This window comes from Rhagoletis zephyria, unplaced genomic scaffold, assembly GCF_001687245.7.
Source record: "Rhagoletis zephyria isolate East Lansing unplaced genomic scaffold, Rhagoletis_zephyria_1.1 Rzeph_scaffold_07440, whole genome shotgun sequence".
NCBI lineage: Eukaryota > Metazoa > Arthropoda > Insecta > Diptera > Tephritidae > Rhagoletis > Rhagoletis zephyria.
The window spans coordinates 9,483-20,059 of NW_016164523.1; the positions used below are offsets into that span (position 1 = coordinate 9,483).

Sequence of the window (10,577 nt, forward strand, 5' to 3'; positions counted from 1 at the left end):
TCACAGATATCACATATAAAGTTTGGTCCCGATTGGAAACGATTAAGTCGCTACGCACAGCGGGCAAAATACAGCTCCTTCTATAGAGATTCAAAAATTTAAAATTAATTTTATTTTCATCTTCAATTTACACAAAAAAACGATACTACCATAGTCGCGGATGTCACATATAAATATTGGTGCCGATTGGAGTCGGTTAAGACGTCTTCACTGGGTTATCTGAACTTTGACCGCTGTGCGACACGCCTTAACCGTCTCCAATCGGAAACAAAATTTCTATATGATATCTTCGACTATAGTAGCATCGACATAGGGGTTGAGGCTTAGGGAATCTGATGTAAAAATTTCTTTCCTACATTTAAGGACCACCCTAATATACATAGATACATATACTATGTATGGATGTGTGCTAAGCGATGGCGAGGGTAGCAAGGGACGGTTAGACAAAGAGCAAGAATGTATGTATATAAGTATCGATATGTATGGGTTTTATAGCCGGCTGGCTGGCCGGCCGGCCGGCAATCTATTTATTGTATTTAAATACGACTATGTGCACAAGCACAAACATGTTTATTTATGTAGTATATAAAAATATAAATATGTAAGTACGTAGTTATGTTCAGCATGTTGCTGCCATGTCTGGCTGATTGCCTGCCTGCCTGCCTGCATCTCTCCACTTTTTTGCTTATTTTTCTGGCGCGCCTGCTGCTTGCTGCCATGATTTGCTGTTGTTTGGCTGCTTTGGGTTCGTTGGCTGTACCTATTTTTCGCTATGGCCAGGACCTGCCTCAATAAATTCGCTTTTCTGCAAACATAAGCATACAAACACAAGTACATATGTATGTATGTACATATGTAGATGCCGCATACTAACCGGCGTATAGTACTTTACACAAATACTACACATTTTGTTTCGTTGCTTATTTCCTTCCTTTGTGGCGCTGTTTCGCTCACTGCTGCTGACACTGCCATAGCCACTGCCAACGTCACTGCTGCCGTTCGCTGCAGCTTTTATTCGTCTGTCCGCTATGCGCTTTCATACACTCAGTTACTTACTTCCTTTTTCCCTGTTGTTCTCACATTTGTGATGTCGTTTGCGACGCATCGCTATTGTTGTTGTTGCACATGTTGTTGGATGTTCTCGTTGCTGCCGGCAACATTGTTGCTATATTTGGAGTGCACATTTTCTGCCATTGTTCATTTTGTTTGTTATTGTTGCTTACATACATATGTTCATATGTATATGTATGTACATGCAAGTGAATTTGTACTTTGTCATATTTGATTGATATTTTTTATGCTGATTTTAGCTAAATACATTTTAGCTGTCGCGTTCGTTCTCGGCATTGGCAAAGCCTCGACCGCTGCTGTTTTGCTCTTCTTAAGCCTTTGCAGCGGTACTCAGTTGCACAAGAAATTGCAATCCCTCTGGGGTGCACTCAATTGGATTTTTCTCTTTTTGAAAAAATGCTTCTCTTCGTGATGCCGCTCTTCTTTGATTCGGCAAAGATAAAAACCGGATATATGGCTTTAAACATATCGGCAATATTTCATTAGGCTTTTTTGTGTGGGCAAAAACTATCGCTTACGTACATACCTATGTATAGAGTTGCTAGTTTTAGTAAAAAGCCGGAATAATTTTTTCGATTATTCAGTAGAAGAAGCCACAAGCGAATGGAAAATCAAGCCGTAAGCCTCTGAAACTGCACTACGCTGATTTTCCTCTAGCAATGGTAATGGCAATTGTAATGATAGCTCTGGTAAAGGTGGTGGTATTGGTATTGGTATTGGTATTGGTATTGGTAATGGTAATGGTATTGGTAATGGTAATGNTGGTGGTGGTATTGGTATTGGTATTGGTAATGGTAATGGTATTGGTAATGGTAATGGTATTGGTAATGGTAATGGCAACGGTAAGCGCTGTGAAAATGGTGATGGCAATGATAATGGTAATGATAATGGTAATGGCAAAGCTAATGGAAGTAGTAAGGGTCATTGTAATGGTAATTATAATGGTAATGACTATATTAAAGGTAGTGGTAATGGTAATAGTAACGTTACTAGCAATGATTATGGTAATGACAATGGTAACGGGAATGGTAGTTGTAATGGTAACGATAATAGTAACGGTAATGGTAATAGCGCATACTGGACGAGAACGGGAGGTAGTACTAATACATTATTCTTCACAGTCTATTAGCCCTGAAGAGGAAGAGAAGGAGGCAAAATAAGGCTGTGCTATTCAGGCAGTAGAAATCTGCTTGTTTGGTTCTCGTCCCTCCTTCTCTTCCGTCGATAAATGGGCGAAAATTAGTGATATGTGGATGAAGCTCGCTTTCTGGCGGATTATGCTGAGACGTCCGTGCACGGTGCCGAAGTTCTTCTCTCACAGAAAATCCAACACCGAACTTTCGCTCCTCTCGTAGCACCTGTTGTGGACGCCCCAAGACGGGCTGTGACAACTTTTCCATCGAGGGTTCGGCTATTCTAGGTGCATACCCTTAAATCATAGTTTTCGCCTTTCATGGTGAGTTTTTTAGTATACGCTTATATAGCGAACCGCTTCTTTCATGCTGTGACCCAAGGCTCCTTAAGGGCTGACACCGTATCCCTCTCACTTCTGTCATATGTAGCTGCTACGATGTGGAAGAAATCGAGAGAAATGCTTTTGTTGCCTATATTAGAACGACGGATTGGTTTAATTTCTAGGGAAGGCGAGAATATAACAAGCTTATTTTTGACAATATAGTACCTCTTTCATGGCGGCCTTAATACTTATGTAAGTGTGCCTCCTTCCAAAGTTGCGTGGGCGCCACCGCCATATCGTAAAAGCTTTACCCATGACGGCACTGAAATCTGACAAATCACTCACTCGCCGAACTCATTGATTACCAGTTTTTTTGAATGTATTTTTGGTCTATCATTGCTTTAAATTTTTTCATATCTATCGAAATTCATAAGTGAGTTGCTCTTGAAGTTCTCCATAATTCTGTGAGCATAAAATTTGTCAGTATCCTTTCTCTCAAGTGAGAACCGACAATATACAACACTCACAAAAATTTATTGAAATCAATTACAAACGATTTACATTTGGTGCATTAATCAAATAAAGTAATCGTAGTAATGAATATAAAACTAAAAAAAAAACGAATACGAAATCCATTACAGTGTCAAGACGTAAGTATATACGTACGTATTTGTGTACAATTCATTGTACATAAACATGTGTGGGCAAGCCTTACTACAGCTGTAAGGAATTAGGGTGCAAGTACGCCTACGAGCACATAAATACATATGTACATATGTACATAACCAGATGGAGAATGGGTTTGTAATACTTAATCATGTCTATTTACAAACGCAAATATGTACTAAAGGCACGTACATATGTATGTATATGTATATGCAACAGTTAACTGTAAGTATACTAAGTAGGTAGTTAGGTACTACCCCAATGAACAATGCACTCGTTTAGCACACCAGTGCGTATACGTAACATGCGTGCAATGAAAACTACTACATACATACATACATAGCTCTGTAGTTGTGACAGTATTTAGTTACAACAGTTTGCCTTTTATCTTCTTCTCCATACTAACACCTATTATTTTTAATATAATGAAATGTCAATTGTCAAACTAGGGGTCAGCGCCAGTCTCAGTTATGAATGATGGCAGCGCCTATTAGTGATTGGCTTATTTTTAACCGACTTCNAGATTTGTTTTTTTAAGCGAAGAAAGGACGGAATTCGAGGATGCGGTCGAGTGCATATTAGTCCTTAACATCTAATTTTTTCGAACATGATTATTGTATAATTTCAAAGATATTCAATGATAAAATGTTAAAAGGACATTTTCAGTACCTAATGGTCCTTATACACCAAAAAATTTAGTCGGCGTTAATTATGCAGAATTTTCTCTTTAATTTGATAGTCATACTGTTTTTCTTCATTGCACATTTTTTAATAATTGTTTGAATTATTTATATTTTTAAAATTTCAAAGTTCTTCTTCGGCCCCTGTGAGTACGGTTTAGTAATTTTCCTTTTTTTAATACATTTTTTGATTTCATTGTTCCAAAAAGAATAATTTGTTTTTAACTTCATATATATTCTTCCTTTCTTTAATTCAATTATTTTTTAATTGAACTTTTTATATTTACATTTATTTTCTTTTTAATAAAAAGATTTTTTAATTTAATGTAATTATAAGAAATTATTTTGTTTTTAAAATTAATTTTTTTTCGCTTTTTAATTTTATTTTATCTCTTCGGCCCCTGGGAGTACGGTAGTAATTTTTTTTTAAATTTATTATTTGATTTCATTGTTTCAAAAAGAATATTTTTTTTTTTAATTTCGTATATTTGTTCCTTTCTTTAATAAAATTCCCTTTGAATTTATTTTTTTTAAATAAAAAGATTTGATTTAATTTAACGTAATATTTAGAAATTATTTTATTTTTTAAATTAAATTTTTTTTCGCTTTTTAATTTTATTTTAATTTTTAGGTTGTATTAAATAAAAAAAATAAGTTATTTTTTTAATTTGTTTAACTTTTAGGAACTTAGTTAATTTTTTTTTATGATATTTCTTTTTTCTAATTTAGTTTTTAGATTTTTATGTTTCAAACAGAATAATGTATATTTTTAATGTAATTTAATTTTTAGAAATATATATATATATATATATATATATATATATATTTAATTCAATTATTTCTTAATTTATTTGCTTTTAGTTTTTAGATTTTATTTTATTTTTTCCAAGAAACAATTTTTATACCCGAGCGCACTTGTGCACTTGCTTTTCTTTCAGGCGTAGGACGGATGGTATTGAAAATGGGCAAAATCGGACAATAACCACGCCTACCTCCCATATAACGGTAATTTTCAGAAATACGAAAACTGCGATATTTTAGTAACTACTGAAGATTATTCACTCAAAATTGATATTTGCAATAACTTTTAGACGAAAAATAAGAATATTAACATTTTTTTGAAAATGGGCGTAGCCACGCCCACTTATGGTTACATGTGTATATCTTGGNTGGGCGTAGCCATGCCCACTCATGGTTACATGTTTATATCTTGGTAACCTTTCTACAAATTTGTACCAAACTCGGTATGGTTATTGTGCTTGCCACATAATAGCAAAACGTTGAAAATTGTTGAAATCGGACTAAAATTGAAGCCGCTTTTCATATAACGGTAAATTTCAGAAATACTTGAAAATTCAATATTTCGAAATTTAAGGACGCTAATTTATTCAAAATCGATACACCCTTCGGAAAGATGAAAATCATATATTTAATATTTGCGCCGGATATTTAATGTTCGGCTCCGTCCGAACTTAGACTTTTTTACTTGTTTTTAATTTCATTTAATGTTAAGTTAATTTTTTTTTTAGTTAAATCTGTTGTTAATCGTTGTTAAATTTTTCTTTATTTTACTTTTTAGATTATATTAGATACTCTTTAAAGAAAAATATATTTTTTAATGCGCTTCTTAATTATTTTATTTTTTTTAATTATTGTTGCTTTTCCACAATAGATTTTCACTAATTTTTTTCGATTCATTTTTTTCTTTTTTAATTTAATATTCTTTGAATTTTATTAATTTAAAGAGAACCATATTTTTTATGTATTAACCACTTGATTTTTAGAGACTATTTGTACTAATTTTTTTCTAACTTGTTTTGCTTTTTTTAATTTAATATTCTTTTAATTTTTATTTTTTATATTTTATTTAGTTTTTTATATGTATTTTTTTTATTTAATACATTTTTTGAAACTTTTTGCTAAAATACAAACAGAAAACTACTAAAAGTTCCTCGTTAGCGGATCTTGCAATTAGTCTTTTGAAATACAAAAAATAACGTTATAAACAGTTGTCAAAAATTGACAATTAGATATCTTACGAAAAACTTAGGGCTTTCGAAAGACTGTGGTTAGTTGAACGCCAGATTGCCCTAAATATTTCCTTGTAAAAATTGGCTACTCAGTAGATAAATTTTCTCGCAGGGGTGTAATAGATAACTACGAGTATATGTAGGAAGTGTTGCTTGTTTGTATGCGTATATCCGCAACTACCAACTATTTCCATACGTATGTACCAACTATGTACGTACTGTTAACGAAAGCAGTAACAATACAGCAACGGAATCTCCATTGAGTGAGCCATTTAATGCATGCTTGTGTTCGCCAAGATTGTGGAGCGACTGAACACCGAACAGGTGAAGTACATATGTATTAAGAGAGAGAGAGAGAGAGAGAGAACGTTAACTGATACTTGGACACTCTCGAAGGGGTAACTATAACAGTGTGCTAACAAAAAAGCAGGAGAAACAAAAAATAATAATAAAAATAATAATATCATTGCAGAAAGTGTGTGCAATTTTTTACTCACAGTGTAGTAGCTGCTCCACAATATTCGCTCGCATACATACTCTCAAATGAGTTCGCATGCATATTTGAAATAGCGAAAAATACGTGTATCAGAGCATAAATACGAGTACTACCAACCAAAGTCTTTGTTGTTGTTGTTGTTGCTGCTGCAACTGCTCTACTGCTACTGCTTTTGCTGCTGGTGTTGCTTCATCTCAACTCAATGCCATTGCCATGGGGCAAGGCATCTCCATGAACTCCTTGTTGGGAGTCAGTGTTGCTCGCTCGCTCGCTGCACAGCCAGCACTGACCGAACACAGACCCACCTGAACATATGTAAAAACATAAGTATTACCTGCACAGAACTCCGCTGGTGCACTCATTCAGCTGTTATTGTGGTTATGTTGCTGTTGCTGTTTGGTTCTGCTGCTGCTCTTGCTTTGATTGTTTGTTGCGCTTTCATTCGTTCATCCATTTATTATTTATTCCTTCAATCGTTTGCTTGCTTATTTGCCACTTGGCTTGGTTTGTGTGCTGCCTCGTTCATTTCGATTTTGCTTTGCAGAGTTGATTAACCTTTGGTCGTTATGTTTTGCCTTGCCATTCGTCACTTCGTTCTCATCGTACATACATATTTTCATGCTGCTTCTTAGCTTCGTTTTAAACCTGTGATTTCGTGGGATAGGACGATTTCCTTTGGCTCGCTCCTTGGTGTCGGTGTCAGCGTCGGCAAGTTGTTTGGTCGGTTGATTCGTTGGCTGCGTATTTGGTGAATTGCTCTTTTGAGTGATGATTGTTTGATTATGTTTGACTGAATTGTTGCTTTTCATTGTTCATATGTATGCACGAGTATTTAGGCTGTATGATTCTTGGGTTTTGTTTTTGTTTTTGTTTTGGTTGCTTGTCTGTATCGCGAGTATCTCTGTTCTACAGGAATTAGCCGCTTTAGCAGCGAAAATGACTTCTAGTGGTCTGCGGCATTTATAGTTTTCAATAAACTGAACGGCGGTAGTGGAAGTGATATTCAGCAGAAATGGCTGGCAGACTAATGTTGCAACTGTTATCGTCATGCCAAAACGCTAACAGAACGCAGACCGCGTTCAGAAAGCCGTCGTCTTTAAATTGGTGTTGTAGGTACAACTGCGATGACTGCCGCCTTATCCACCAGCAAGGGTCACTCAATCGAGAGAAAAATGTCCATTCGAACATACGCATGTGGAGCAAAATCTTTGAGTGTTACAGAAGCCAAAATGCTGACCCGAGAAGCCCTTTCGCGCACTCGACTGGACCAAGCGAGTGATCGAGAATGCCAAGGCGACAAAAATTCCGACGGCGCGAGCCGATCGCGCGTGCCTCTGTCGGCTCATAAGCAACAAACGGAAAGCTTGGGTGGGAGATCTCACTCGAGTCAAGGCCGAGGACTGGAGCAGCGCCAAACATATTCAGCGAAATTGCCAAAAAAAGCCAACTCTATTACTTAGATGTAATGCACCAGTGTAGAGAGGACAGCGCCATCTCCAGATAGGACGGAGTGGAAACGCGTGGTGTCGGCCATAGCATATGTTTTCTTAAAGGAGAGTAAGGCGTACTCTGGTCTACCTCCAAGGTATGAAAGCGGATTGCCTGTGCTTATGAACGGTCAGCTCGGTTACACATGGCTAAGGTACCCTTGGGTGGGAGCCATGCCGTGGAGGCCATGAAGAAGAAGGATCCACCCTTCGCTCACGTGTACTTGTCTGGCTTCCTGCCGAGTTCTCCGTTCAGGGGTTTGGATAATTGATGAAATCCCCAAATTTTTAAATCCAAACCTTCCAGTGCACAACTTGAGTTTTATCAGGAATTGAATTTTATATGTGACGGTTCCCACGTCCAGCGCAAAATCCATTGATGGGATGATATTGACATCGTTGACTTGAGACCCAGAGACGTCAGCGCAGAATTTTTCAGCTTAGAAATAGAAGTACTTTGTCTAAACTGCAAACAATGAGCTCTTTCTTCACTCACATCTCCTGGCGGATTAAGTACACGAGAGACGTTCGATGAAATGTGGCATCCGTGAACCTCTACATGAATGGGTAGAGGCTTGGCGGCAGAGTCGGTAGAGTTTGTGGAACGCTCAAAACTAGTAATTTGATACTTGACCTGTCTTTCCGTTGCTTCTAATTATTTCCCAGTCAGACTTAGTACCCAGACTAAGTTATATATGTACATACATACATATTGCAAAAAACTGCGTTGATGATGAGTTGGCTAAGAAAGGTACCGTCGAGAGGCTCCCGCCGAGAAAAGATAGAGTGGAGGTTTATTTTAATACCCGTGACTATTTTTAGGCAGATGTGCGTGGTGTGAGCTCAAATAATGCTGTATGCAAACCAGGATGTTTTCAATTGCTTTGTCTTTCAAAACTGAAAGTCAGCGGGAGAGGATGAAGAGCTTTTCTGGGAATGGTGAGTGTATTGACCGAACACTGTTCCTGTTCGATGCGTATTTCGGCGGTGAGACCACCGGATACTCACTAGCTCAGCTGCTTAGAGGACGTTGACGGACAGTAATCTCAGCACTTTGCGGTAAACTGCCCAGCTTTTGCAAAACTGCGGTCTAAGTATCAACAGTTGCATATTTTAACTCGTCTGTTAGAGCTTCCTGCATCTGACATCTGCCGCCAGCGAATCTTCATTCTAGGCTCTCTCTCGGTACCTACAGTACATAGACAATGGGTGTGACCTTTGTTTGGGGCAACTCCCTCTACACAAACCAGATTAGCCTCACCTCAGGATCAACATGGAAAAGGTGGCGTTTTTGAGAGCAATGATGTCGATATTGTCAATGATGCTCTTGTAAAAGACTGTTCTTGAGCGATTTACTTACTTCCTTCTCTAGCATCCGCTCAAAAGGCAAAGATAGTACGAATGCGAAGCCAAATATGAAGACAAGTACGATGACTAATAACAATACGCAGATGACCGAAACGAATACGGAGACCTATCAGAAGGCAAAGGCCAAGACGAAGACGGATTCGTAGACGAATATACAAGAAGACGTAAACGAAGACGAATAAAAAATGAAGAGTAATATGACGGCGAATACAAAGAAGAATACGAAGAGCGCGAAGACGAAGACAAATATGAATACGATTATGAAGACGAATTCGAAGAATATTACAAAGATGAACAGGAAGACGAATGCGAAAACGAAAACGAGGAGGACTACGACGAATAAAAGTGAAGACAAATACGCAAACAGATACGAATACTCAGACCAAGACGAATACGAAGACAAATACGCAGACGTAGACGAACAAAAACGAAGGCGAGAACGAGGTCGTATACAAATACGAAGACGAATAAAAATGAAGGCGCAAACGAAGACGAATACCAAAGGTCGATAAGAAGAAAAACGAAGTCGAAGGCGAATTCGAACGCGAAGATGAATTTAAAGAAGTCGAATACGATACAAAAACAAATTCGAAGACCAGTAGGAAGATGAAAATTAAGACGCATACTGATGTTAAAATAAATTCAAATATAAATACGGATTCTAATACGAATATGAATAGGAACATAAAGACGAAAGCGAAGACAGGAAATTCTACTACTAGAGCACTATGTATGGCAGGAACCATAACCTTTTGTTATGCCATGTCTTATGAAGACACTAATTTTACCCTGTTAAAGGTAAAACCATTATTGATTGGTCGCTTATATTGTGCGTATCACATTTATATGCCAACCACATATTGACAAGTTTTGACTATGTATTTAATTTTTTTTAGAGAATATAGTTTATTTGTTTTTTGTTATTTTTTGGCCATTTAACAATTATATTCAACAATTTTATAATGAGCTCGAGGCCATTTTTTTAAATGAAAAATTTATTGTGGAAAACAACAACAATTTGAAAAAATGGTAGAAGTGATAGCTATTTCGGAAATCACCACATTTCCTCATCAGACTTCTTTCAGTAGGATTCGAACCGACGATCCCACTGACTCAGCCAGTTGCCTATGCACCGTGCTAAGACGCCTTGTAAATTATCGTTTGCTTATTTCCACTATTTTCATTTTTGTTATGCCAACACAATCAAGCGCAGCTATTCCGCTGCAATTCACTTGATCATGTGGTTGTTGGTTTTGTTGGTTTGTGCTAATAATTCTATTTTTAGAATGCTTAACTTTTAGGTGTGCTCGTCCTTAAGTTATT

The 10,577-nt window shown here is 36.9% G+C and overlaps 1 protein-coding gene across 1 annotated transcript; it reads left to right on the forward strand.

Annotated features, from left to right (window-relative positions):
* The first annotated feature begins 1,805 nt into the window (after nt 1-1,805).
* LOC108374187 (aspartate and glycine-rich protein-like) lies at nt 1,806-9,597 on the forward strand. Its single transcript, XM_017630160.1, has 3 exons — nt 1,806-1,859; nt 1,919-2,135; nt 9,473-9,597. The coding sequence occupies exons 1-3, from the start codon at nt 1,806-1,808 to the stop codon at nt 9,595-9,597; spliced, it is 396 nt and encodes a 131-aa protein (XP_017485649.1).
* Nucleotides 9,598-10,577: the final 980 nt, after the last annotated feature.